Source organism: Vitis vinifera, chromosome 11 (genome assembly GCF_030704535.1).
Source record: "Vitis vinifera cultivar Pinot Noir 40024 chromosome 11, ASM3070453v1".
Lineage (NCBI taxonomy): Eukaryota > Viridiplantae > Streptophyta > Magnoliopsida > Vitales > Vitaceae > Vitis > Vitis vinifera.
Window position 1 is genome coordinate 10,356,051 of NC_081815.1, and position 25,671 is coordinate 10,381,721.

At 35.6% G+C, this 25,671-nt stretch overlaps 1 protein-coding gene across 1 annotated transcript; it reads left to right on the top strand.

Moving 5' to 3' along the window:
* The first annotated feature begins 224 nt into the window (after positions 1-224).
* Positions 225-2,417, top strand: LOC100243286 (tetraspanin-8). Its single transcript, XM_002271648.3, has 2 exons — positions 225-1,147; positions 1,913-2,417. The coding sequence occupies exons 1-2, from the start codon at positions 641-643 to the stop codon at positions 2,222-2,224; spliced, it is 819 nt and encodes a 272-aa protein (XP_002271684.1). The 5' UTR covers positions 225-640; the 3' UTR covers positions 2,225-2,417.
* Positions 2,418-25,671: the final 23,254 nt, after the last annotated feature.

Consider the following 25,671-nt stretch of genomic DNA (forward strand, 5'->3'; position numbering starts at 1 on the left):
CCACAAACAGATCATCAGCCGTCCAAAACTGTCCACCGCGTTATACTTACAGACAGTCCGCGTAGCACCACAACACTGCTCTCGCCCAGGAAAGTTACGAGAAATTGACGGAGATGCCCTTCGTACCTATTCCACGAAAAAGACACTGATATTCGCGTTAGAAACTGGCGTACAGTAACTGCTACCGCTTTTCTCTCACTTTTCCAGTTTTGAAATTTCAAATCTGTTCACACCTCATCACGTCCCTTCATTTTCCTCTACCAACTTCTTATTCAAAATCTACGGACTTGATGCAAGCAGGTCACCCGCTGGTAGCCGAATGAAGATGCTTCCGTTGACACTAGGGCGAGATTTTAGAACACGCAAGGGACAGCCGTCGACGAAGGGGGGCGAGTATTGGTTATTGTGGCATCCACATGCCTGGGCTGTTGTGCGGTTAAGAGAAGCGCGTGAGAAGATAGAATCTTCTTAGAAGCAACGCCTACTCCTTCGTCCGACTCAACGCTCTCTCAGCCGCTCAAACATATATACCGCACCCCTGTCCGATTCCTCATCATCAATTTCCGAAATTCTCACCATCTTCCCGATCTCTTTTGTGGTTTTTGTTTTAGAAGCAAGTTGATTTCACAGTGTTCAGAAAATGTTCAGACTGAGTAACAACCTTGTTGGCATCCTCAACTTCATCACCTTCCTGCTCTCAGTCCCTATCTTGGGAGCGGGAATATGGCTGAGCCACCGGGCCAGCACCGACTGCGAGAAGTTTTTGGAGAAGCCCGTGATAGCGCTTGGTGTGTTTCTCATGGTGGTGTCACTGGCGGGGCTGATCGGGGCCTGTTGCAGAGTGTCGTGGCTTCTCTGGGTCTACCTACTGGTGATGTTTCTCTTGATCGTGCTTCTCTTCTGCTTCACCATCTTCGCCTTTGTGGTCACTAACAAGGGTGCCGGAGAGGTTTTGTCTGGGAAGGGGTATAAGGAGTATAGGCTCGGGGATTACTCCAATTGGCTGCAAAAGAGAGTTAACAACACCAAGAACTGGAACAGGATCAAGAGCTGTTTGCAGGATGGCAAGGTGTGTCAGAGCTTGAGCCAGGACAAGGTTGGCGAAACTGTTCAGCAGTTTTATGCGGAGCAGTTGTCTCCCATTCAGGTATGGCGTTTGTTTCAGATCTGGGTTTTGTGTTCGTTTCATTCTTCACAAAATTCTTTTTTTTTGATTCTGTAGCATGTATTTTTTTCGGATCGATCCGATTCCACTTTTCAATTTCTGTTTTTTCTGTTTCCTCCGTAGTTTTGATTTAGGTTTATTGCAAGAAATCTCCCACACTGGTTTGAGATTTGGAAGTTTTGAAATTTCTTTTTGGGTCAAGAAAGAAGAAAGATTCTCGTAGGGGCAAAATTGATTATTAAACCTTTAGTTGATTTATTTATTTTCCTTTTGGTATTATTTAATTCAATGCATGTGCTGTATTCTGTGAGTGAGTTTTCTTTATCTTTTGCTTGTGAGATTTTCTCGGAAAGATAAGAGCCTTTTTGAAATTGAAAAATTCAAAATTGGAGTGAAATTCAAACTAGATTTGAACTTTTCACGGGTTCTAATTCAAGTCTGTATGTAGTCTTTTGTTGAATTTCTGTGAACCCTAAATTGTTGTTCTGGGTTTCTTGCACGACTCTTGAGAATTTTTGAAACTGGTTCCAGTTTAGCACTATGCAGAACTGCCTTACCAATTAACCCTCCAAGAAACGATCTTCCCATATTAATTCTCTCCAGAGGCTTTATGTCCCTATTCATAGAAATAAATCATCTGTTCATAGAACTAAATGCCTTGATAAAATTTTGTCCTTTTTCAGATGTTGCTGTTCTTGTTGTCATTAAACTACAATCTGTTTCTGATTGGTATTTGTTTATTTGCAGTCTGGTTGCTGTAAGCCATCAAATGATTGTGGTTTCACCTATGTCACTCCGACTAATTGGACCTCGACGAACGCGGCTACATACACCAACTCTGACTGTTCTTTGTGGAATAATGAGCCTAGCATTCTGTGCTTCAATTGCCAGGCGTGCAAAGCCGGAGTGCTGGACAATCTGAAGCGTGATTGGAAGAAGGTTGCCATTATCAACATTATATTCCTTGTTTTCCTCATTATTGTATACTCCATTGGATGCTGTGCATTCAGGAACAACAGAGAGGACAATGCTCAACCCAGATGGAAGCCATACCCTTGAGATCATTTCCAATAGGTTGGATTGGATATTAGTGAGGAGAGTTGTAGAGGGCTCCTACCTCTTATTGTATGAATTCAGTATTACTACCGTTGCATTAGCATTTGGTTCTTTTCTCTTGTATAGCTTTCTGTGTATGCTTGACATTTCATGTGACATCGGAGCTATGGTTCTTATGTAGTTGGGGCTTGTTATATTTTGGTTGCAGCAAGTTTGATGATTCTGACTTAATTGATTTGGTGTAACCCATTAGTTGAAAGGGTGTGGGGGTTCATAACAGGTGCTGCTATCAGTTTTCCTGTTGAATCAGGACCTGTGCAATACATCCCTTACCCTCAACATTGATGCTAAGATTTCCGAGTAAGGCAAGTCCAAGTGTTCTGAAAATTGCTGAACTTTTCCTCTGTGGAAGTATCAGGCAAGTGAAGAGTAGACAGAGACGCGTATGAACAAACAATATAAGGCATGATGAGGTGTTTTTGGAAAATTAGTCCAGACGAGTCATCCCACTCAGGATACGCATTGAATGCTTGTGGTGCAGCAATATTTTTTCTGATGTGACACTTGAGAAAGAGGGATATCCAAGGCCCAAGGGTGGTTATAGATAAGATGAGAACCAAATTGATCCCCTCAAGATATTAATATCTTGGCAGCAGCGTACAAATGTAGCAACCATATAAGTCAAGACTGGCAGCCCCAGCATTATTATCCTTTAGTTTCAGTCATCTAGCTACCACTCTCATATGTTGGAGCCTAGATGCACCATTATGAAATATGGGGCCTTGTATAACGTTCGTACCTGATGTGGAAGGCATTATATTTGGGTGGGCCACACCCCCAATCATTCAAAACCTGTATAACAAGTTACGCCAAGGGAGGTGGGCCTGTGCAGTTGTTGTGGTTCTCCTTTCGCCTGATCCGTTGGTTTTTAACTTCAATTTTGGGTTTCAAGTTTGGGCAGGAAGTTAATACAAGGTAACCGCACCAAAACCCGTATAAATAAAATGACGTCCAAGCGTAGGGTACAATTTTAGCTTAAAAAAAAACTGGTGAATCAGGTACCGAGCCTGAAAGTGATATTGGAATGCAAATGAAGTGGAAAGATTAAGAGAATGAAAGAAAATGACTGCCAGAAACTCTTTCTTGATTTCATGCTTTGGACAAGAAAGTGATTGAAAAGTTATGTGCAAAATAAAAATTAATTAATCCTTAGGGTCCATTCCTTACCATAGAATGATCCTTGCTATCAATAACTCTATTATTAGTGTTTGCCTATTAATTGAATTCCATGTATTAATGTCATTTTTCTTAAAATATTAATAATTTAAAATTTGTTGTCCTGACTCATATGAGAATGTTCTAAGTCAACTTGATTGGACATGTCTAGTCACTTCAACCACTTTGAAGCATTTTATTGGTTGGACAAAAACTGCTATGGAGAATTCCTTGCAACTTTGAAGAATGGGAAAGTTGTGTTTGCAATCAACTATTTGAAAGTAATGTGATAATCAAACTCTACTAAGTTAAAATATGAGATTTGACTATCAAAGGGGAAAATATTATTTTTCTCGTGAAAATATTATTTTTCTCGTGCACTCTTTGCTGACTCCATTTTATGTTCCTAGATTGCCCCTCCATGCCTCCATGTCAGTGGCAACCTTGTCTCCATATCAACAACAAGCCCTCTATGTCACAAGAGAGACTGAAAATTTAAAAAACAGAAAAATCTGAATTTAAACCTATGAAAAATCACTCGACCCAACAACCGACTGTTATTTCCCTAATCTGAAACCTTTCTTCTCTCTAATTTAGGAGCATTTCTCTCTCTCTCTCTTGGCTTCATCACCCACACAATTCCGAGACCCATCTAAAATTTCCCAAAAATTATCTCATTTGAGAGAAAAAAAACCATTAATCCATAACTCCAACCTACGTGTTTATCTCTTGTCCACATAAAAGTGCAACAAAATGGAGCATTCCATCCTAAGAATGTCCAATTAAAAGACAACTTCAAGAAGTGCATATGTGATTGTGAATTTACTATAGTAGTACGTACCTGAATGGAAAGCTGGAATCCAAAATATTGGCTTCATCAACAAGATATCTCTTCCTGTCATTGAGTCGCATTTTGCCCTAACCCCAAATTGAAATTTGAAGGTAAATAATTTTTATTTATTATTCTTTTGTTCATTTGTTTGAAATGGAGCACATCAACGATTTTGGAGTCATTGGTGGACTTGAACTTTCGTGTTGGGTTGTGGAAATCATATTATTCCCAAATAACCATATGACCTACAAGTCGCATTGAATCCAGATTGAACTTATATCATATCCGATTGCAAGTCGCATTGTTATTTTGAGGATTGTACCTTGGTACTACCTTAATAGCCCTTAGGTACTACCTTAATAGCCCTTAGGTACTACCTTAATAGCCCTTAGGTACCACCTTAATGTACCTTAGATACTACTTTAACGGAGCTTAGGTACTACCTTAGTTAAACTTGGGTATTACCTGTTTGAAGCCTTGGAACTTCAATTGTGGACATTACTTACTTCATTTGTGACCATTAGAGCATGCCATTATGTGATTATTTAGTGTGGTGAAATGGTTCACCTTTATTATTTTGGGGACTATACCTTAGGTACTACCTTAATATCCCTTAGGTGCCACCTTAATGTACCTTAGATACTACTTTAACGGAGATTATGTACAACCTTAGTTAAACTTGGGTACTACCTATCCGAAGTCCCAGAACTTCAATTGTGGACATTTCTTACTTCATTTGTGACCCTTAGAGTATGCCATTATGTGATTAATTAGTGTGCTCAATTGGTTCACCTTTGTTATTTTGGGGATTGTACCTTAGATACTACCTTTATAGCCTTTAGGTACCACCTTAATCAACCTTAGGTACTACCTTAACCGACCTTAGGTACTACCTTAGTTAAAGTCGGGGACTACCTATCTTAAGCCTCAGAACTTCATTCGTGACCCTTAGAGCATGCCATTATGTGATTATTTTGTGTGGTCAAGTGGTTCACCTTTGGTATTTTGGGGACTGTACCTTAGGTACTATCTTAATAGCCCTTAGGTACCACCTTAATCAACCTTAGATACTATCTTAACTGATCATAGGTACTACCTTAGTTAAAGTTGGCTACTACCTATCCGAAGCCTTAAAACTTGAATCCCGCACATTACTTGTTATATTTTGAATTTTGTAGTTAATCATCACTATTATTATCCTAAAATGTGGTATACATGTGTGAATTATATACATTTTGTACTATCTTTTGCAATAGTAATTACTTGATTGATTATCAAAAATTAACCAACAACAATTATGTCATCAGATGACGAACATGCAAACATACTATGTAGTGTTTGTGGGTCACATACATGGAGTGTACGATTCTTGGGTTGAATGTTAAAAAAATGTGCTCCTTTATAAGGGGAGTGTTTACAAAGCATATACTTCTAGAGAGGAAGTTGTTCGAGTTTGGTTGTTCTATGCACCAAGATGGAAAAGAAGCGATGAATGTTTATCAACTGGCAAACCAAAGTTTGAACATGCAGTTGATGATAAGCATTCCTTGCAAAATATTTCATATACATATGTAATCAGTTTCTTTGCTGGCTTCTTTGTAGCATGTGTTTTGCTTATTGTAATATCTAGTTTAACATAGGTTGTGGAAATGTGTTATGAATATCAATGTCTAGTAATGTATTTTTCGTAGTGTTCATAGGTACCATGTGATTATTATTATCAACTTTGTTAAACTAAAAATGATGACTCAAACGTTTGGAGCATAAGACTATTTGTTTGTTAAAGCTAGCAACACAAGACAATTTGAGATTTTTTTGACACATCATAAGCTTGGGAATAAATTTTAGTTGAGATGTAAAGCTAAACACTGTATCTAAGGAAATTAAATTTTAGCATATTTCAAATTTAAATTAAAGCTAATATGTACAAATTTTGTTAATACAAGCAAAAATAAATTTCTAATTATTTAAATTATGTTTGTTTTTTTTTTTTTATAGAAATTATAATTGGATAATGCAAAAATAATGTAATTTAAAAATATATAGAGAGAAGAAGGGCTAAGAAATTTTCCTCATCTATAATTTAATCAGGGACAATAAAATTATAGGAATTCTTTTTTCTTTATTATTTTTATGTGAAAATTTTCAAAACCTTAAAAAAAAACCTTTATTGGGAACTTAAATAATATAAAAACAATTTTATTGACTTATTTTCCCTAAAAGAAACTATACATTTATACAATACACAAATTCTTGTATCATTCTTTATCTTCTAAAAAAAATTATTAAACATATTTTCTAATTAAAAAAAACTATTTTCTATTTTAAATAATAAGAACTATTATTTAAACAATTTGCATACAAATACCAAGTTTTATTTCTTAAAAAAAGGAAAGTGGCTTATGTTTTGTTCCTTATGATTCTAATGTGTTATTTGTCTTGGGTACATTTGGCCTGTGAGAAAAATACAATGGGTTTGGTTGTCATTTCCATTTCATATTTCAACCTTCCAAGCATTCTCTGAGGCATCTCCTCCTTCATTCCAAACATTCTCCAAAGAATCTTCTTATACACCCTGCATTTTTTTGGTTCTCATAAAGTTATTCTCTTTGTTTGATCATCCATGAAAATGCCAAAATAAGAGAAAATTAAAATTTTCAGGTAATTTTTTTGAAGACAATGGGAATAAAATAAAATAAAAAAATAGTTATTTTCCTTCCTCAATATTTTTTTAACCTTTCTCCATAGGAGCCATACTAACATTCATATAAAAAAACTACAAAAACATAATAGAGTCATATTCTCCTAAAGAAAGAAAACATAAAAAGGATATAGAACAACCAAAAAGGTCTTCATTCAGGCTTCTCATCCCACCTACTCTTGTTGTGTGTATCCGTCCCATGTATCACCTTTTCCAATTGCATCACTGTAGCTAGTATGAGTTGCTTGGTACAAATATCATTAGGCTCATTATCACTAATCCACCCACAAAAACACATGCACCTTTGCATTAGAAAACTATTTATTGGAGCTGAGGAGCTAATCAAGTGTAGAAGAGAGTGAAGAGCGTTTTGGTCCAAACTGATGTCTTTCTCATTGGTTCTTTCTTCTTCAACCAGTGGATTACAGTCTTCACTTCTTGCAAAACAAGTGCTCATACTGCAATAAAAAATGATAGTCATGAGGTTGTTTGAAGTTTGGATGCACTTTTTTCGGTTTTGTTTCAAGGAAATGCATTCTTGTCAAAGATGTTAACTTTTGTTGTTTGGTTAAGTACAAGAAAATTGAAAACAAGGATGTTAACATTCTTGTCAAAGATGCAAACCAATAAAGATTACAAGGGTTGCATCAACTGCAGATAAAATTTAACACAATTACTTGAAAAGATGAGTATATAGTCCAAATTATCTATTTCATTGGTCTGTGATGCTACGTCTTCAACTCCAGTCGAGGGCATAATAGCATATGACGTGTCATTATCATCTCATGCATTGCCTTCTGATGAATCACCCTTCAAAAGTGCATCATTCAAACAAAAAGTAAATGTTAAGTTGGGTTTTTATTTTACTAATATTTCCATATCAGCCCATGGAAACCAAAGAAACCCCTAAATAATCACATAATGGGATGCTCTAAGGGTCACAAATGAAGGTCCAAGGCTTCGGATAGGTAGTACCCAAATTTAATTAAGGTAGTACCTAAGGTTGGTTAAGGTAGTACCTAAGGTTGATTAAGGTGGTACCTAAGGGCTATTAAGGTGGTACTTAAGGTACAGTCCCTAAAATACCAAAGCTGAACCACTTGACCACACAAAATAATCACATAATGGCATGCTCTAAAGGTCACGAATGAAGTTCCAAGACTTCAGATGGGTAGAACCCAACTTTAACTAAGCTAGTACATAAGGTCGGTTAAGGTAGTACCTAAGGTTGATTAAGGTAGTACCTAAGGGCTACTAAGGTAGTACCTAAGGTACAGTCCCCAAACTAACAAAGGTGAACCAATTGAGCACACTAATTAATCACATAATGACATGCTCCAAGGGTCACAAATGAAGTAAGAAATGTCCATAATTGAAGTTCTGAGGCTTCAGACAAGTAGTACCCAAGTTTAACTAAGGTAGTACCCAATGTAAGGATCACCATAGGGATCTTTTCTCCCTCAATTGTTAGTTACAAATTAGTTAAAGAGTCTTTAAGTACAAGAAGGCGTAAGAAAGCATGGTGATACTCTGAGATCTTGTAAGTTGGTGATGATTTACTCATTGGGAATGATGTAGGGACATTGTAATCATTCAAGATTTGGTTGTCTACTTAGTTCTAGATGAAAATCTAGAAAGGATGCAATATATTCTTAGGATTAAGGTCCTTCGAGAATATAAGAATAAGAAAATTGTCTTTCTCACGATTAATATCTTGGTACATTTGAGGAGAGAAATTGTATTTAGGTAGTATCCTATGCTTTTGCTATAGGTAGCCTTATGTATGTGATGCTATATGTTAGACCGAATATTTTTTTTTTTTTAAAGAATGGTGAGTAGATGTTAGTTCAATTGAGGATTAACATTTTAAGTGGATGTTAAGCATATATTCAAGTATCTTAGGAGAATGAGAGATTACATGCTTGAGTCTTTGTAATAAGTTGGTACTTGTTAGGTACCAGGAATTAGACTTTTAGTCTGATGAGAGCTCTTGCAAGTCTACCTCTGGGTATGTGTACACTTTAAGTGATATTACTTGTTGCTTCTAAAGTAACAAAGAAAGCTATTTAGCTTGAGATGTTTCTTATATGAACTAGGGGTAGTTCCCTTGGCTATATCATTCAGGATGTTGTTATGTGATAACAGTAGGGCAATGGCATGGTTTAAAGAACCAACATACCATTGGAAGAAAAAATGCATAGAAAGGGAATACTGCCTTTTTGTGAGATAGTTTAGAAATGTGGTGTTGTTAGATAGAACCCTTAAAAGCATGATATGATGAAATAAATTTGGAATTCGTTATTTATTTAATGATGTTCCAATTTCAATTTTATCTATCCTTATTCTATGTATTATACTTTATGAGTATTCTTATCTATATTTTTTACGTTGTACTTGACTAGGTGCATTAGAAGTTGCACAGAAGATTTAAGTCATGGGTTCCTTGCAAATAGATGACTTGTTCACAATCGGTTTGTGGGTTTAGGAAATCCATTAGAGGTTGTAATGCATCACCTCTTAATTGGAAGGATCACTTGTCTTGGCTATTGGGATGAGTTTCCCATGGTGAGTGCACTAGCGCGTATGATTACACATTGGACAGGACCTACAGTGAGTCATGGCTTAAGGATATCAAGTAATCATAATCTCACTAAGTTGCTTCTTTGTGTTGTCTCTCAACCTTAAGAGAATAATGAGCTCGTGCTAAAGTTAGTAGTAGCTTTAATCAACGGTAAGATAGTAAGCTGATCATATATTTCTTATGGATTGGGTCATTGTTGATGGAAGTTGGTAGCAATAGGTTTTCTTAATAGAAGCACCATGATATCTCATGGGATTGAGATAGTGTGTCCCATTGGGTAATCCTAAGGAGGTGTGTTCAAGGAAACTATGACCATAGTAGTTCCTTAAGTGGAAGTTGACATAGACTCTTTGAGAGCTAAGACATGTTAGTTGAATACACAATTGGAAAACTTGTAACTCAAGGATAGTAAAGGTAGTCTTGAAAGGTTGATAACTCTCACTTTTGTTAGATTATGAACACTAGTTCATGGGGAGACTGAACATAATGGATAGTAGGTCATGGACCTAGCACATAGTGTTTTGTTGTTATTTACATAGGATACTGGAATTCAGTTGATTCTATATAGTGGGATGTTAAATCAACTTTAGAATTGGATTACAAGGAAGACAATACTCCTATGTGTCCCAATGGTCCTTGCTTTGAGCTTATATACATTATTGACACATCTTATAAGGGTCGGATTGACTCTAGGTTCATTTTTGTGCATGAGAGTGTTTTGGTAATTATGCAAGGTTGCATAGGGGTAAGTGACCAAGGTCTCTAGATTGGGTTAATTGATTAATTAGTAGGCCCATTTTGGGCTAGATTAAGTTACCCAAGCCTATGTGGGCTCAATTCACTTAAGCCTAGTTAGAAACCTTATAAATACCTCATATGGGTTCGGGTTTCCATCACTTTTTGTTTTCCACCATCCAAAGAGAAAGAGAGTCATAGCCACTACCCTTCTTTTTTTTCTATTGAAAGTGTTCCAAGAACAAGGTTGAGTCATTACGTGGAAGATCGTGGGTTTATAAGACTTCCAACAACTTCAAGGTCATCTTCAACACTTGAAATTTATGGTTTAGGAACATCTAAACCTAAAGGTTAGTACTTTAACCTTAAAAGATCATTTTTTAAATAAAAAAAACAATTGGTATTGCTTTCATTACTTAAATCTAAGATGTCAAAATGTGTGCCTAAAGTAGATTTTTTCTATGGTGCCCATTCTACTTTTAGGGCTAGTGGGAGTTTGTTCGGCTTAAGCCCTTAAAAGCAAGACATGATGTATGGAAGTTAGACTCAATAGCCCATTTGTTAATTTTTTTTTATGCATTGACATTGATTTGATCATTCAACCCATAACACTTACACTGTACATGACATAGGTGCATTAGGAGTTGCATAGGGGATATGAGTCATGGGTTCCTTGCAAGATGGTAAGTTGTTCACAATCAATTCATGGATTTAAGTAATCCAGTAGAGATTGTAATGCACTACCTCCTAATTAGAGGGATGACTTGTCTTGGCCATCAGGATAGGTTTTCCATTGTTAGTGCATTAATGTGTATGGTTACACATTGGATAGAACCCATGGTGAATCATGACATAAGACTGACTATCAATTGTTATGACTCACCAAGCTATTATGTTGTATGAACTCTTAAACCTGAGAGGATGTTGAGCCTGTGTTGAAATGAATATGAGGCTTTGCCCTATGAGTGAGACCTTAAGGTACTTATATATCCTTACGGATTGGGTCACTATTGATGGAGATTGGTGGCAACAAATATTCTCAATAAGGACACCATAATATCTCATGGGATTAAGACAATGTGTCTCCTTAGGTGATCTAAAAGACATGTGTTCATGAATTTATGGCCGTAGTAATTCCATTAGTGGAATTTGACATATGCTCCTTAGAGTTAGAGTATATTAGTTGATCACATAATAAGTGGGATCTTCAACTCGAGGATTGATGAGGTAATCTTGATAGGTGATAACATTACCCTGTTAGATTACATACACCAATTCATGGGACATCTACATGCAATGAATAGTAGGTCACGAGCCCGAACTTTGTTCATTATAAGTTCATAGGATATTAGAGCATAGTTGATTATGTTTAGGGGAGTGTTGAGTCAACTTCAAAATTGGATTTTGAGGAAGCTAATATTTTCCTATGGGTCTTAGTGGTTCTCACTTAAGTTCTTATTTCATGGAAACACATGCTTTAAGGGTATTTTGGGTATATAATTCATAGGTGTGCATAAGGGCGTTTTAGTAAAAAAACAAAGTTGCATTAGATCTTATGAATACACTTTCTAGTTATGTTAATTAATTAATTGGAATCTATTAGAACTAATTAATTAATTAGGATCAAAGTAGGTTAGATTAGGTGACCTAATTTAGGCTCAAATAACTTAAGTTTATAAAGAGCCTTATATAGTTTCCTTTCACCATTGTCTTCTAGAGATAGGAACCCTAATCATCTTCTAGAGAGAGAGAGAAAGAGAGAGGGAAAAGTCCAACCTTCTCTCAAGCCAAGACCCATGCCATGGAGAGAGAGATCGGATGGAAAAGCATTGGGTAGACAAGTGATGGGAAAAACCCGGATTTCTTCATTTCCCAAGCTCGAATCAGGTTAGGAACATGCATAACTAACCTAGACTTTTTCTAAATCCTATGCATAGTGGAAAAATAGCATTTTTATACTTTAAAAGGATTCAAAAAGTGCTAATGAAAACCATACCTAAGATTCAGTTGTTCTCGAATTAAATCCACATGGTGAAGATGAAAATCGAAACTACAAAAGTCTCGTAAACCTAGAGTCTTCCTCCCGATGACTCAAACCTTGATCTTGGCACACTTGCGGTGGAAAGGAAAAGAGGGTGGAGGCTATGGTTTTCTATCTTTCTAGATGGTGGAAGACCAAAGCTATAGAAACCCTAATCCCTAGGGGTATTTATAGGGTTCCTAAGTGGGCTTAAGTGACTTGAGCCCACATAGGCTTGGATCACTTAATCTAGCCCAAAATGGGTTTTAATTGATTAATTAACCCAATAGGGCTTATTAATAAATCAATTAGCCCAATCCATAGACTTTATTCACTTACCCCTATACAACCTTGCGTAATTACCAAAACACCCTTATGCACAAAAGTGAACTTAGAGCTAATTCAACCCTTATAACCCATGCCAACAAGGTATATGAGCTCAGAGCGGGGGCCACTGGGGTCCATAGGAATACTGGCTCCTTCACAATCCAATTCTAAAGTTGATTGAGCATCCTACTATAAAGAATCAATTGAACTCCAATATCCAATGTAAATAACAATGAGAAATCAAGTGCTTGGGTCCATGACCTGCTATCCATTGTGTTCAGTCTCCCCATGAACTAGTGTTTGTAGTCTAACAATCATTGAGTTACAGATCCTCTTATTGTGCGTTCAATTGACATATCTTAGCTCTTAAAGAGTCTATGTCAAGTTTCACTTAAGGAACTACTATGACCATAGTTTCCATGAACACACCTTCTTAGGATCACCTAAGGGGACACTCTATCTCAATCCCAAGAGATATCATGGTGCTTCTATTGAGAACACCTATTGCTACCAGTTTCCATCAACAATGATATAATCCATAGGGAATATATGATCAGCTTACGATCTCACCTGTAGGTCAAAATCATTACTACCTATTGACAATACAATGAAGTAGCTTGGTGGGGTCATGACTACTTGATAGCCTTAAGTGATAACTCACCATAAATCTTGTTCGATGTGTAACCATACATACTAGTGCACTCACCATGGGAAACCCATCCCAATAGCCAAGACCAACCATCCCTCCAACATCATTAAATAAATAATAGATTCCAAACTTATTACATCATGTCATGATTTTAAAGACTCTATCCTAACAATCTCCTATTAACCCTTAAAGCATCATGGTTATAAAGCATGCTAGAGACTTTCCTTGTCAATGTCTTAGTGAAGGGATAAACTGGGTTCTCCACAGAAGGGATCTTGTCAACTATCATATTACCCTATAAACTATCTCAACACTTTAGAGCACAAACACATAATCCCTCGTTATCTTAAGATACTTGAGTATATGCTTGACAACTGTCCAATGTTTTGGACTTGGATTAGACTGATATCTACTCACCATACCCACTACTAAGCAAATATCTGGCCTAGTACATAGCATTGCATACGTAAGGCTACCCACTGCAGAGGCATAGCGTATTGATTGCATGCACTCTTTCTCCTTAAGTGTTTTAGGACACTGATCCTGAGAAAGAGGAATTCGATACCTAAAAGGCAAGAAACCTTTCTTGGAATCTTGTATCATATGCTTGACCAAAAGCTTATCTATGTAGGTAGCTTGAGATAGTGCTAGTTTCCTATTCTTGTGGTTCCTAAGGACCTTAATCCCAATAATATACTAGGTTTCTCCTAGATCCTTCATTTGGAACTGAGTAGACAACCAGATCTTAACTAATGATAGTAGCCTTACATCATTACCAATGAGTAGAATGTCATCAACATACAAGATCATAAAGACCACCATGTTTCCCTATACCTTCTTGTGCACACAAGGCCCTATGCTATGAAAATATTTGGTTACATCATATAGATACAAATATCAAGATAATAGTTTAAGAACAATATCTTGACATCCTATTGCAATATTTCATAAATAAGATACATCGTAATAGGTAGGAGTACTCTAATGGATTTGAATATGGCTACTGGTGAAAAGGTCTCCTATATTCGAAACAATGTTTCAAACTATAACCTTTAGCTACAACCTAGCCACATAAAAATCAAATTTTCCATCTACTCCTATGTTCCTCTTATAGACCAACTTACACCTATGGATTTTATCCATTCAGGTGCTTCTACAAGAACCCAGACTACATTAAAATCACAAGGATTCTAACTTTGCCTTCATAGCTTTTTGTTAAAGATGTGTATCCACATCACTCATTTTTTTATCGTAATCTATGAGATCGATCTCATGTTCCTTTATAATGGCTTCAAAACACTTTCCCAAATACATGAATCGGTTTGGTTGTTTAACAACCCTCCCATTACAACAAGGCATTAGTGTACGAGAAATGGGAATGGTTGGTACTAGATCCATAGTATGCTGTGTATAGTGGGATTATCTTCTAGTATTCTCCAATCTATATCATTGTTTACCTTATTACATATCATATAGTCTTAATCAGAAAATCTAGTATTTGTAACAACAAACACCTTCTGATAATTCTGACTATAAAGTAAGAATCCCTAAATCCTATTGGATATCTTATAAAGTGATACACTTCTTTAGAAAAAGAGGTATTATACATCCTTTAAGATATATCTCTAAAGAATATGGGAAGTAATGAGAAACCAATCATTGATCTCACTATGTCTATCAAAGTTCAATATCTTCTTTCCATTACTCCATTTTGCAATGTAGTCCTTGGTGCACACAACTAGGATATCATCTCATGCTCCATATGGAAAAGATCGAACCTACTAGACACATTACCTTGATCTAATCGAAGTATCTTGATATGTTTACCCAATAGGTTATCTGATTCCGCCTTAAATTCAATGAATTTATTAAAGGCATCAGACTTCCAATCTATATATGCAAAACTAGAGTGTTTATCAATAAAATGATCAAATACCCATACTTTCCATATATAACAAAAAAAAAGGTTCATATATGAGAGTATGCACTAACTCTAAACATTCCTTGGTTCCAAGTCCTTTAAAAATAAAGGGGCCTCTTGGCCATTTTACTATCTATATAGGATTCATAGATTGAAAAATCTTCTGGATTAAGAAGATCTAGACTTAATTAGTCTTTGGATCCTATATAGATTAATATGACTTAAGCATTAGAAGCCAAATATTTGATTAGTGCTAAGTTATTTCTTTTAGTGAGATTTGACTATTCTCATTACTTGGCAAAATGATAATGGAGTCTCACATAAAAAAGGTAATACCTCCCATTAGCTTGCACAACTAACCTTGCAATTGAAGTTAAGGTAAGTATAATCCCATCATGTGACCTTCTCACTTGTTGAAAACCATGTAAAAAACTACAAATAGTGGGCCTAGAATCTATCTACCACAATTGGTGAAATCCACCACTATGTATTCAATAACAAGAACATGATGTGTACTTGCCTATCCTTAGGCACTTCAAGTATTCATTTTTTAAGTGTCCTAAAAGGTCACAAATGAATCATTGCCCATGAGTTTGTTCTTTGATTCATTTTCTTGAACTTTACTTATTTGGTGTTGTTGTTCTTCTTGGCAGAAAGGCTTGAAGAACCTTGACTTTCATATGTACACTCTTTTACTCTTTGAAAATCTTCTTACCCATCCCAAAGGAACCCGGAAAGATCTCTAAGATAACTTGAATACTAGTGTTCGTAATAGTCTAGTTGTCTAGTTGACTTCCTTTATCACCAAATAACCCTTGCAACTTTAAAGAGAATATCATAGACTATGACAATATACATGTGTTGCTTTTGCAACACATTATCTAAATATCCAAGTATAAGAGACTTAGTCTTTTGATCAGTCTTATGCCAAATTTGATAGGCTTCTTTTACTTTATGATAGGATTGTTCAAAAGAAATAACAAACTCTACCAAAATTAGCTTCTATGCAATTAATACTATATCCAGATTATTTTTAGTATATGATTAGGACCAATTTAAACAAAAGATAATAGACGACAAGTTAAAGGCATGAGATTTGTAATAAATATAATAATTCCATGCATTATTAAAAAGAAATTGAGCATTCAAGGCAAGTTGGTAATTAATTTAACAAAAATATATTGCTCTCAAACTACATATATCCATGCAAGGTATCCTAGTATCATAAGAATCAAGCCTACTTTAGACAGGTCATGACCCTCTCTAATTAATCAACATGCCTTAAACCTCATAAGGTTATCCTAAGGCATTAATCAACATACCTTTATGTTTAGCCCTTAGCCTTTGCAAGTGGGACCACTTTAGTTGATTTTACCACTTCATGTCTAAGTTAAGTGTGTAACCAAGATCCTTGACATCAATGTTACTAAGTGAAGAGTTCTATCTTTAGGATTGACCACTCCCATTACAAACATATATAGTCCTGTTTATAAAGGATAGTCCATATCTCTTGATTTCTTGGGCCACCCCATCTTTAGGATGGTGATGGGCACAAAATCAAGATGGGCTCGATCTTGGAGGGTATGGGCTTGCCTATGGCCCACTCCAACTAAATATTTTGGAAGAGAGACTTTAAGATAATTTTGGTAACTATGTTAAAATAAATTATCTATCACGAGAATTTCCAAAGTTTTTATTTATTACTTGAATTGGGACTCTTGTGCCAAATAGAGATATCTTTCATATTCCTTATCCTTGAACTTTCCTTTTCAACTAAATGGTTTCCTTCTTCTCTCAAGGAGAAGAAGGAGGGGGAGGAGAGAGAGAGAGAGAGAGAGAGAGAGAGAGAGAGAGAGAGAGAGAGAGAGAGAGAGAGAGAGCCTAGAGGATCAATTTAGGTGTCATTCTCTTTCTTTTTGGGGAGAAGAGCCTGGAGAGCAACCTAATCCAAATAAAAGAAAGTCCCCAAATGAATTTGAAATTCCAAATGACAATAACCAATTTCTTAAATAAATAAAATGGAAATAAAACTCATGAAAATGTACTCTTTTAAGAAAATCCAAAATTAGCATTTTAATTTATTTTATTTGAAACAATATCTTGGTAAGCTATCTTAATCATCAATTATCTATCACATATTTTTCCAAAAATAATTTATTTCTTTAAATTAGAATCTTGTGCTAAATAGGAAATATTTTATTTCATAAAGACTTGGAAAAATAAAACTTCTACCTCGAAATAAAAAGATTCTTAGAGATCTAAAATCTAAAAATATTTATTTAAAAAAATCTCTAAGAGTTTAATTTTGAAAAGGAAGTAAGTTCCTTATTTATTTCCAATTTTTCTTTTCTTAAAATAAAAATTTCCTAATTCCTACCACATTCCAATTTAATAAATTATCTAAAATAAGGAAAAAAAATGAAAATTCATTTACTTAAGAATACCAAAATATATTCCATACCAAAAAAAAAAAAGCATAAAAGACATAAAGGAAATTAAATAAATAATTCCCATAGCCTTAGGGATCTTGTTGCAAATTTGGTAACTAAAAACTTGGATAAAATCCAAATTACCAGAATAGCCTTGCAACCAAAGATAGGGTTAGTGAAAAAGAAAAACCCAACGGGCCCAATTGCCACAAAAAGAGCCCAAAAAGAGGCCCAAAAATTGAGCCCAAACAACCAAAAACAATTTGGCCCGAACTCAATCCCGTAATTGCATGCCCTTTGCACAACCTTGCTTCAATTAGACATATCTCCCTTGTTTTAACTCCGAATTATGATATGTTTGAAGCACTGGATTTCTGACTTCCTAAGATTCAAAACCATATGTGGTTTGCCCCAAAATATCATGGGAGACAGCCCTAATTTTGAGTTGAAATCAGTGTCACTGTGCTGCCATGCTCTTTGCGTAGCCTTGCTTCAATTGACTATAACTCCCTCGTTTCAACTTTGAATTGTGATCCGTTTGAAGCGTTTGATATGTAACTTCCTAAGCTTCAAAACCATAGGTGGCTTGCTCCAAGAAACTCATGGAAATTCATCCCAATTTTAAGTTAAAAATGATAAAACTGTGCTGCCAAGGATCTCAAATAAAAAACTTCCAAGATTATTTCTTTTCCCTTAAATCACCATAGGAACTCATGAAAGAAACTTCAAAAAGCCTTCTTTTCTCTTTTCCAGCAAGGGAATGTGCACAAGCACTTTGTGATACTTCAGATTGCTTCCATACTCTCCATAGGTTACAAAGAATTATAAAAAAGAAAATGAATTTTTACAACAAAATCCTATACTCCAAAGATTTGGATTTTACATATCATTCTAATATATATATATAAGGATTTTTACAAAGAACAAAAATCCTATGCCTCTTATGAGGATTACAACCCATCTAGGAAAATTAAAAAGCAATCCAAATAATTATTACATCCCAAATAAAAAGCAATCACAATTATAACCATCATATTATAACAAGATTGTAGTAAATAGTGCACATTAATTATCCCTGAGGCCATGGGATAAACAAAAACCTTGAAAAACCAAGTTAGCATACCCTAGAATGGTTCTATCATGATTACTAACCTATGGATCTGATACTAATTGATGGAAAAAACCTGGATCTCTTCGTTTCCCAAGCCCGGATCAGGGTAAGAACATGCATAACTATCCTAGGCTTTTTCTAAATCCTATGAACAGCAGAAAAATAACATTTTTATACTTTAAAATGATTTATAAAGTGCTAATGAAAACCATGCCTAAGATTTGGATGTTCCCGAATCAAATCCACATTATGAAGATGAAGATTGAAATCATAGAAGTCTTGTAAAGCCGAAGTCTTCCACTTGATGACTCAAACCTTGATCTTGGCACACTTTCGGTGGGAAGGAAAAGAGGGTGGAGACTATGAATCTCTATCTCTATGGGTGGTGGAAGACCAAAGTTATAGAAACCCTACCCCTTAAGGGGTATTTATAGGATTCCTAAGTGGGCTTAAGTGACTTGAACTCACATAGGCTTGGCTTACTTAATATAGTCTAAAATGGGTTCTAATTGATTAATTAACCCAAAATGGCCTATTAATTAATCGATTAGCCTAATCTAGAGACCTTGTTCACTTACCCCTATGCAACCTTGTGTAATTACCAAAACACTTTTATGCACAAAAGTGAACTTAGAGCCAATCCGACCCTCATAACCCATGCCAACAAGGTATATGAGCTCAAAACGGGGACCACTAGGACCCATAGGAATATTGGCTCCCTTAGAATCCAATTCTAAAGTTGATTCAACATCCCACTATAAAGAATCAACTAAACTCCAGTATCCTATGTAAATAACAACGAGACACCAAGTACTCGGGTTCGTGACCTACTATCCATTGTGTTCAGTCTCCCCATGAACTAGTGTCTATAGTCTAACAAGGTGAAAACTATCAACCTTTCAAGACTACCTCTACATCCTTGAGTTACAGATCCTTTTATTGTGTGTTCAATTGACATATCTTAGCTCTCAAAGAGCCTATGTCAAGTTCCACTTAAGGAACTACTATGGTCATAATTTTCATGAACACACCTTCTTAGGATCATCTAAGAAGACACATTATCTCAATCCTAAGAGATATCATGTTGCCTCTATTGAAAATACCTATTGCTACCAGCTTCCATCAACAATGACCTAATCCATAGGGAATATATGATCATCATACGATCTCCCATATGTCAAAGTCATTGCTAACTTTAGCAAAAGATTAATATTCTCTCAAGGTTGAGAGACAACACAATGAAATAGCTTGGTGAGTCATGACTGCTTGATAGCCTTAAGTCATAACTCATCATAGGTCCTGTCCAATGTGCAACCATACACACTAGTGCACTTACCATGGGAAACTCATCTCAATAGCTAAGATTAGTCATCCTTCCAATTAGGAGGTGGTGCACTACAACCTTTAATGGGTTGCTTAGGTTCATGAACCAACTGTGAACAAGTCATCTATTTGCAAGGAAACCATGACTTAGATCTTCTGTGCAATTCCTAATACACCTAATTCATGTACAATGTAAAATATGCAAGCAAGAATGCTCATAAAGTATAACACATGGAATAAGGATAGATAAAAGTGAAACTGGAACATCATTAGATAAATAATGAATTCCAAATTTATTACATCAAGTCATGCTTTTAAGGGCTCTATTCTAACAACAAGCTCTAGAGTGTTCTCTATGCTTTTGAAATTTTCCTCAGCATCTCATCAAATATAATTCAATCTTGGAATATTTAGATCATAGGTATGAATTTCAAATCTCTAGATCTATGATTAATAATGTTTTTTGTTGTCATTTGTTTACATTGTGTTAGATTTTAAAAAGCCCAAGATAGATGCATATACCTTACAAGATCCAAGACTAGGGAATGGAGCAATCCGAGGTTTCCATCAGCATTCCTATATAGTATCATCACCCTTATCTAAATCTTCTCTTCCCTTATGGCATGTAATAGTCATTTGAGCTTATTGCATTATGTGCTAGGATAAAATTTTGGTCATTTTTTTTTTCTGATATAGTTCACTTCATTTCACTCATTACTCACTTTTGCACTCACATTCCTTGTACTCGTGACTTTTACAGAAGAGGGGCTATTTGTAGACCTTCCATTTTGTCCTTATATCACATGTTATTTATTGTATTTGGTTCATTTTGCCTTGTGTTATCCTGTAGCATGTGCGTAAGATCCTCTTTTGTTTAGCCATTCATCACACTCTTTGGTGGTCCACTTGTTCCTCAGTTTAGCATTGACTCTTGAGCCACTTTTGAAGGGATTTTCTGGATCCATCGCCTAATTTTACCAACACTCTAGGTTCTCCCAAGTTTTTCAGTGCAATTGAAGCCCGTTTGGTACCTTTTCATGCGACCTGAGACTCTTTTAGGGTTAAACTGGTCGAGTCCAATTGGTTGAATCAGTTGAGGTGACCAATCAATTGATTGATTGGGTTTTGCCTCTTTTGGGTCTGTTTCAACTATTTTTTAGCCCATTTGTTTGCTAGTTTTAGAGGTTCTTAGAGGTGTTTTAGGAGAGTTTTTAAGAGCTTTAACTCCATTAGGAACCTTGGATTACTCTGTTCCTATACCCTAGATCTCAAAAGGTGCATGCATCTATCCTTATGGCTTTTTAGATCTAATGCAACATAAAATAATGGCTTCAAAAATCATTATAAAATAAAGATCTAGAGAAAAAGTGCTTATACCTAGATCTAGATGTTCCTAGATCAATTCCTTGCGGTGAAAAACATGCCTAGAATCTCTCCTCATGCTACTACCCATGTGCATGTCCCGTGTGATTCTTGTGCACATGGATTTTGGACATTGTGTGTGATTCTCGTTCATGTGACCTGCATGCATCCTGTGTTGTTCTTGTGTGTGTTGCTTGTGTGATTACAGTACTCTTCTCATACACCTAAGATCTTTCGCCCAATGACTCTTCCTTGTATCTAGGTATTGAGATAGTGAAGATCTCAAGGGTGGAGGCTAAGGTTTGCTTTTTGGATTGAAAAGAGAGAATGATAAGACCTAGAAACATTAACCCCTAAAGGGGTATTTATAGGTTTCCTACTAGGCTCAAGTAACTTAAGCCCACTAATTACTACTCAAAAAGTGCTCTTTTATAGCTTGAAATTAACTGTTTTAAACACTTTTGAGTAGTAGTTAATACTTTTTAACTCAATTGGCACATTAAGGAACCTAGCAAAGGTTACTAATCAGTTTTTGGCTAGTTTTGGTGTTTTTGGTAGCTTTTTTATCATTGAAACAAGCAAAGAATGAAGGATAATTTTGTGCAATCCATGGCAATGCAAGTTGAAGCTCAAATACATGAAGAATCCGAGTTTTGGAGCTCTTCATAGCCTTTTTCCAAGCTTGGAAATAGGTTGTCAAACCAATTAGAGATGTAAGGAAGAAAACCAGAGGAAGAAATCCAACATGTAGCAATTTCGCATAGCATGTGAAATCAAGAGAAAGAGCAGCTGTAGGACTGAGTGAAGGACAATTTTGCACACTATGTGAAATTTCGCACACCCTACGAAACCACAAGATGCAGCAAAAACGAATTTCGCACACCATGCGAAATTTTGCATGGTCTGCGAAATCTTCCTGTGCACCAACTTCGTTAGATTTTTATCTCTAGATTTTTGTGTAAATTACTATTTTCTCCTTGTAATCAACCAATGATAGGATTTCTTAGTTAGGAACTATAAAGGGGGGTTGGAAAGACCTCTTTATATAAGATCTTTTTGTATAATCTTTTGTATGATGAGACGACACTTGTAATTCCTGTAGGAAGAAATATACAGAGCCCTTGCTCTGCCTTTCCTTCTCATTTTGTTTTCATTTTTATTTCTAGCCAAACAACCTCCGAGGATGATTTCTCAAGGGATGAGTGGCTAAGTTTTACATTTCTTGGAGTGATGGAAACTAGGTGAAGGACCAGGATGCAAAGGTGAGAGTTTTCTTTGCTTTAAACGAAGGTAGTTGTTAACCATTAATGGTTTTTATTTCAAGGTTTAGCTTTAAATCCCTTAGAATCACCTTGAATGGCCAATACTTGGTAAGTTTTCCGGATTCTATGGATGCTTATTACTAGATTCATGGATATCCATTAGTTATCAAGTACAAGCCATTGGAAGGTGGTTCAAGGTGAGAATCACCTTGAATGGCCAATACTTGGTAAGCTTTCCAAATTCTATGGATGCTTATTGCTAAACCCATGGATGTTCATTAGTTATCAAGTACGAGCCATTGGAAGATGGTTCAAGGTGAGGGTCTTTAGTGTTTGAAGCCATTAATGGGAAGCAACTACCATTTTTCATGAACCCTTTGGATCAAATCTTGATTGCTAAATACAAAACCGGTTCGGGAGATAACCATCATTTACGTTATTGTCCCCAATGCGAGGAGAAGATCCTGAATCTCCCCCTTTGCCTAAGGAACCCAATCCTAGTGACCTAAAGCTCCAAGAGACATTATCTTTGTAGTTAACTTAAATTGCTATTTTTGCTTAACTTAAAATCAACTTTTTCAACCACAATTCCATTTTTTTTTTAAAAGCTAATTTTCATAAGGAAAAACACCATTTCATTATCTTCACTAAAGTCACTTGTACGAAGAAAACCCATTCCTGTGGACGATCTTAAAGCCACTATACTATATTAGCCATGCTACCCTAGTTTAAGGTGATTTAAGTTTTATAAATTTTGTTGATAACACCCGTCTAGCGCAAAAATCAAATGGCGCCATTGCTGGGGACGAATCAAATGGCGCCACTGCTGTGGATGAATCATAACATATGTTTGATATTTCAAAAGAAAAAAACACAATTAAAGAAAAAAAGGAATGACTTTTGAGTTCCTTAAATGAAGAAAATTTCTATGAAATTGATGAGGGTGATTCTGATGATGAAATTGAGGAAGTTGATATGGTTGATTTTGAAAGAAGACAAATGAAACAAGCAATGAAAGAAAGTTGTTGAATTTTTGAAGAAGATAGATAAGAGCATCAGAAGGGTGCTAGTTTCTCACATCCTTCTATTGTTGGGATTAAGCATGGACTGATATGTAGCTTCAGTGTAAGAGAAGGATTTAACATACCTCTAAAAGGAATTGATCCCTACATGTTCCCATCAAAGTAGAAATCAATAAAAAACTTGTTTTCTACTGAAGACGTGAAAAAAGTGGGTAAAGTCATTTCTAAATTCTTTCTCTTTAATGCAATACACTTTAATGCAGTTGATAGTGAGGTTTACTATCAATCAATGATTGATACCATAGCAGAAGAAGGTCTAAGCATCAAGGGTCCACAGGATACCAAATTGGAAATACATATTTGGAGGATGAGGTGCAAGAGCTTGAGGTATATATAACAACATTGAAGGTTAAATGACCTACATATGGGTGCACAATCATGTGTGATGGTTGGAGTTCTAGGACTAGAAATCTTATCATCAATTTCATGATTTATTGTGACAGAAGTATGATATACCATTCTTCAGTAGACACTACCAACATACCTAAGACAACAAACTACATTTTTTCCCTTATGGATAAAGTTGTAGAGGAGGTTGGGGAGGAAAATGTTGTTCAATTAGTCACTGATAATGAGACAAGTTTTAAAGTAGTCGGTATATTGTTGATGGAGAAGCGGAAACATTTTTTTTGGTCTCCTTATACAGGCCACTGTATTTATTTAATGCTTGAAGATATTAGAAGCATGAAGCAGATTAAAGAGACATTAGATCAAACAAAGATCACGAGATTTATTTATAATAGGTTGAAAGTAGTGAATTTGATGAAAGTTTTCACCAAGGATAAAGATTTGTTAAGGCCAGAAATAACTCGATTTGCCACTGAATTCATTTCACTTGAGAGTCTTATATGTTATGAGGCTGATTTGAAGAGAATGTGCACAATAAATGAGTGGCATGAATTCAATAAAGATAAGAGTAGAAAAAGTCTAAGAGATAAGGTATCCAATCTTATCTTAACTAATCCATTTTGGAAGAAGGTAGGAGAAGTTCAAACCATCATGGAACTGACCGAAATTCTCTATTGTGCCAAAATACTTAGCCTTTTTACGTAGTAACTCTGGTTAAGAAATTCTAGAGAAAGAGTCACTACGGCTTTTGTAGTATTCCGAGTATTGTTCTCAAGGACTGGCTTATGAAAATTGTCAATACTAGAATAAATGAATTGTTTTTGTTTAAATCCTAAAGTGAAAAACAATATGTGAATAATGTGAATCTAAGTAAAAGAAATTAAATTAATAAAAAAATGAATATTAATTTTAAATTCAATTGATTCAAGTTTGGGGTTTTCCACAATCCAACCTAGGGTATAGAAATTAGAGAAAACAAGGGTATTTTAAGTAATATGATCTTAGGGTTTTGGGATCCTTGGCCGCTCGCGATCAAGTTGAGTTCTATAACTCACAATTGCATCCGAAACCTAATTTTTCCTTTTTAAAAACAAATTCCTAAAACCATCAAATGAATGAGATTGATTATCAATTTAAGATTTGGCTTTTTAACCCTTCCTACTCCTTATAGCTTTGTTTAGGGGCAAATAACGGTAGGGAAGACGAGGATAACTAATGATCAAGAATTACCAAGAATCACTAGTATCAAGTAATAACCTACCTATCATTCCCTAAACGAACTCACAGGGATAGGATAAAAAAAATGATAAATTGTCACCCAACCAATAATTAATCTCATTATTATAATAATTTACCCATTGTCCCTATAGGTTTTCTAGCCCTTAGGTTTTCATGCTTCAAGCCCCAAGTTGGCTCTTAGCCTCTCATGGGGGTGATGTCACATTCACAATCCATAATAGGGTAAAAATCCATAATTTGAATACAAAGAAACTAAAAACAATATATTCAATAAAGAAGAAAAAGAAAACAAACCAAAGTTCTTGTCTTCTTC

Excerpts from the sequence above, each read along its gene's own strand:
- LOC100243286 (XM_002271648.3), top strand. The coding sequence starts at position 641 with ATGTTCAGACTGAGTAACAACCTTGTTGGCATCCTCAACTTCATCACC. Across the intron at positions 1,148-1,912 it reads AGCAGTTGTCTCCCATTCAG|TCTGGTTGCTGTAAGCCATC; the intron begins GTATGGCGTTTG and ends GTTTATTTGCAG.